The 4,904-nt window shown below is 36.0% G+C and overlaps 1 protein-coding gene across 1 annotated transcript; it reads right to left on the minus strand.

Moving 5' to 3' along the window:
* Positions 1-149: 149 nt before the first annotated feature.
* Positions 150-3,978, minus strand: LOC132174756 (probable copper-transporting ATPase HMA5). The gene is made up of 3 exons (XM_059586421.1): positions 3,669-3,978; positions 520-1,920; positions 150-410 (listed from the first exon to the last, which is right to left on the minus strand). The coding sequence occupies exons 1-3, from the start codon at positions 3,963-3,965 to the stop codon at positions 150-152; spliced, it is 1,959 nt and encodes a 652-aa protein (XP_059442404.1). The 5' UTR covers positions 3,966-3,978.
* Between the last annotated feature and the right edge of the window lie 926 nt (positions 3,979-4,904).

Here is a 4,904-nt window from a genome sequence, read left to right on the forward strand (position 1 = left end):
AGCGATAAATATTTTGTGATTTAGTTTAAAATTGCACATTTGATATGCGAAATTGTGGTGCCAAATGCACTATAAGTAGTGTCGATGGAATCCCATTTTGGCCATTTTCATATAAAGCAGCAAACTGATCTTGAGATGAATTTCTTCTGCTATACCTTATGTGCACTTTCTAAAGCTTGGCCGCCTTTAATCAGTACACCTTGAGATGCACCAACTCCGGTACCAACCATGACAGCAGTTGGAGTTGCTAGGCCTAGAGCACAAGGGCAGGCTATGACCATGACAGAGATCCCAAACTGAAGTGCAAGCTCAAACCTGCTCATGGAAGATGGTATCCAGGATTTTGGGTAGCTATGCAACTTCCCAGCCAAAAACCAGGCAAACCAAGTTGAAAATGAAAGCATAATGACCTACAAAACAAAGCTATTTCTTCTCAGGAAGGCCTCTACAAATTACAAAATAAGAATTAGAAGAAAAACTTGAAATCTCAGTGTCAAACGCACTAAAAATAATACTTACCAGAGGCACAAAATATTTGGAAATGCTGTCAGCAAACTTCTGCACAGGAGCTTTAGCCATCTGTGCAGATTCAACAAGTCGAACAATCTGTGAAAGAGCACTCTCTGATCCTACTCGTGTTGCTTGAATATACAACACTCCATTCTCATTCACAGTTCCTCCAATCACCATGTCTCCCTTCCTTTTTCCCACCGGCCGTGCTTCTCCTGTTATCATGCTCTCATTCACATGGCTTTCCCCCCACAGAACATAACCATCTGCAGCCACTTTTGCACCAGGGATGATTTTAATGGCGTCATTCTTTTGTATTAGCCGGCTATCAATCTCTTGCTCACTCATCACATTTCCTTCATCATCCAGAGCTAACAATATTGCTGTTTCAGGTGTCAAGTCCATGAGCTTGGCAATGGCGTCCGATGTCTTTCTCTTAGCCAAAACCTCTAAATACTTCCCAAGCAGAATAAATGAAATAAGCATTGAGCTTGTCTCAAAGAAATCTGTGCCCTTGAAATCTTTAGAGTAAGCAGCCCTTGACAATGAGTAGACAGAGTAGAAGTAGGCTGCATTTGTTCCCAAGACAATCAACACATCCATATTTGCAGAACCATGGCGCAAAGATTTATAGGCTCCAGTGTAGAATCTCCTGCCTATAATGAACTGCACTGGAGTAGAAAGCTCCCACCTCAAAAGCATACCAACACTCAACATTTTGACTACTTTTATGTCTAACACATGGTTGATTCCAGGGATATACATCAGAACCATAGATGTTAAGAACACAGGAACTGTAAAAACCAAACTCCATAAAAAGAATCTGTAATATTGATCAACTTCCTCCTGTCTACGAGCTTCTCTTCCTCCTTTTCCTTTGGGATATAGCATTGCTTTAGAACTCCCAGTTGACTCAATAACACTGATGAAAATTCTGGGTCCTGTCATATCTGGAATGTAAGAAATGGAAACTTTGTTGAGTTCAGGATATATTACTATCTCTTGAACCCCTGGGAGTGATTGGAGAGACTTTTCAATCATTCCCACAGTATGATCATCAGTGTCTAAACCATCAACTTTGAGCTCTATCTTACTTATACTATCATCCCCTGTACTGATAAGTATGGCTTCAAATCCAGCATCTTCTATGGCTTGCAGTAGTTGATTATGTCTCACAGTCTTGGGATTATGATGTACTTCTGCTTCTTCTGTTGCTAAGGCCACTTGGGCCTTCTGCACTCCAGGAATTGCTTGGAGAGCTGATTCAATGGTGGAGGAGCAAGAAGTGCAGGTCATTCCATTTATGTGTATTTTGCATACTTGATCTGCAGTGGATCTCTCATTTATGTCAACATTGATCAATGTGGCTTGAAATCCAGCATGTTCAATAGTCTCACGTATCGTTTCCTCCTATAAAATGTTAAGACAATATACAGTTCAATTACCTTGAGCAATTCTATGCAATCCAAATTTTCCAGCTAAGTGTTGGCAAATTACTAGCTAAATTAATTAGTATCAGTATATAGTAATAACATAAGCCATACAAACTTAGCTATGTTTGTTAAACGTTTTGAACTTTTGAAAACTGGGTAGGGTGGCTGCTGAACCGTTAGACGGTCACCCCTCTCTACCCCAACCCCTCTCTTCCGTTGGGGTAGTAGCCATGCGGTCACCTCTATTTATTTTGTCTTATTGGAAACAATAAATCAGTTCTATGTGCACTTTCTCAAAATATTCTTATAAGGAGTGAGAAGTTTTCTAAAAATTACGCTGTGTTTTATTTTTTGCAAAGTATTTTAAGTTTTATTATTTTTTTTTTTTGAAAAGTTTGTTAAAGCTTTTCCTTCTGGGTGGTGTTTTCTATTTTTCAAAATAAAAATATTAACAAACAATTTAAAATACAAAAAACTTAAAGTTGTTTTTACTTTTATATTATATCGAAACACTTTTTGAAATCAAAATAAAAAATACCTTTTTATAGAAGTGTGTTTTTATTTTTTTAAAAAACAAATAATTTGTGGATGTTCTTGCGGGAAAGGCTATGCTAGAGTGTGTGGTTGACGCCTTAGGAGTACCTATTGATGGAAGAGGGGCTCTAAGCGATCACGAGCGAAGACGTGTCGAAGTGAAAGCCGCTAAGATTATTGAACGTAAATCAGTGCACGAACTTACAGAACAAAATCATTCCTGAGCTCAACCCCACCCCCCTCAAAAAAAAAAGTTACCCAAACTTTTTTTATTTTTTTATTTAATTTTTAAATTAGGATGCTTCTTTGAAAAAGTAAGAAATGATTTTATAATTAAAGCACATACCTTTGGCTTTGGGCCACCAAATTAAGTAAAATGGTATGTCTGATACAGAAAAAAAGGAAAAAAGAAACAATGATCGATGATGAAGGATCAAGTGAAGATTGGGGCTGATGCAGATGCTATGGCCTAAATAAATAGAACCCTAAATCTACTTTTGTTAAAGTATTATTTGATTTATATGAATATTTCGTATAATGGGGAACATGATAATTAGTCTCTCAATCATCTTCTAGCACTCAAGAAAGGAAAAGCTCGTGCATAGGGAAAAGAGAAAGGGCAAATAATAGAGAGCACAAGAAGTAAGTATATCTTGAATTATTAAACAACTTGATTAGGACAAAACAAGTATCGTATTTTAAGTTGTTTGTTAATATAAATAAAATACATAATGGCTCAAACATTTTGTACAAAAATACAGCCGAATAGATTCGAATGAATTATTGTTCAATAATGAAAATAATATGAAACAAATAAATGAAATGAGTATGAATTTGAAACAAATTTCAAATTTCGGTAAACAAAAAGAAACGAGCATGAATTTTAAAAACGAAAACACAAAAATAGTTCAAACTTAAAGATAATATGAAAAATAAATGTATACTTCATTTTATGTGAGTTTAAATTTTAAAGACAATATGATAAATTAAATGGATAAATATTTTTTTATCTTACATATATTTTTCTTGGAAAAGATTAAAAACAAACATTACACCAAATCAAAACAAAAAATGCAAATAGTTGTAATATAGTGAAAATCAGTCATTATAAGCTTTTACTAATTCAAAAGCTGATTTTTAATACCAAAGCATCTCAATTATATAGCAAATATACGTATAATTCAAACTCACGTTGATAGAACTCGGGTAGTAAAGGACTCGGACTTTGTTATTTAGAAGATCAAGCACGGCCTCGCGTATCCCTGGAAGCCGCCTGAGTGCCTCCTCGATCGCTCCGATAGAGGGCGAGCATGTCATTCCGTCTACCGAGAAGACGGCCTTTGCCAGCTCCGACGACCTCCCCCCCGCCTTGTAATTTTCTTTGGTTGATATGCCTCTTGGCCGGCTCTTGGCCATTGAGTTCCCCCAACAACATCTACTGCAAATGTAACTCACCAACCCCAGAGACTTTGTAGCAGCCATGAGCATAAAAGCTCTTCAATATTCTAAAAAGCAGCAAAATAATGGATTTGCTCATGGCATAATTGCAGGCATTTTATACACCAAATTTGGTCCTACCATTACTTGAGATAAATGATTGTTAATACAAATATGTGTAAGATTTCCACTAAGCCACCATGGGAGATAATATAATAAAAGTGAATTAGTAACTGATGGCTTCCACTTCCCCCACAATACAAGGCTACGAGGCTTTTCTGGGAAATCTAGTTGGGATCTCATCTCCATGCAAAGAAGAACAAGAATCATCGTCAAAAGATTTGTCTCATATATGTTGTCTTCAACCGTTCAAAAAAAGTGATTGATAAAGGTGGAAAAAAAGGTTGTCGGGGAGTTACGTGTCTTATTCAAACAATTGATATGGTTTTTTTTTGTTGGGTTTCTTTATCTTTCTTTACGCTTAGAGGTTGAAGTTATGGTGTTTGATACGGAAGCTCGCACAATTTATGACGTTTGAATGATCAGAGAAGCCATGAATGCTCTGCTCCAACAAATAGCAAGCTCGCTTCGTGAATGGTGATAGGAAATGCAAACACAGCTTGTTTCCACCAACGAGTTGTTGATATTCAAAGATTTGAGTAATCAAATATTCTTATGGTCTCTTTAGGATTGAGGTTTCAATAAATGCAATTTAAAAATTGTATTTTCGAAATTGTAAAGGCGTTTAGTAAAATATGTTAAAAAACATTTTTTATCAAATATTTGTTATGCGAAATCGTGAATTTGGTTTAAAATTTGTGCTTTTTCAAATAAGCAGTTCTTACCTTGCTTATAGAAATCGCAGATTTTTTTTTTCTTCCTATTTGAACTTAAGTGCTTTTTAAATCGCAGTGGCAAACACCTTACGTTTTGCGATATCTTTTAAAAACGTAGATTATTCTTGCGAAATTGCAATCGAAAATGCACCCT

The sequence above is a fragment of the Corylus avellana genome, chromosome ca3 (assembly GCF_901000735.1).
Source record: "Corylus avellana chromosome ca3, CavTom2PMs-1.0".
NCBI classification, from domain to species: domain Eukaryota; kingdom Viridiplantae; phylum Streptophyta; class Magnoliopsida; order Fagales; family Betulaceae; genus Corylus; species Corylus avellana.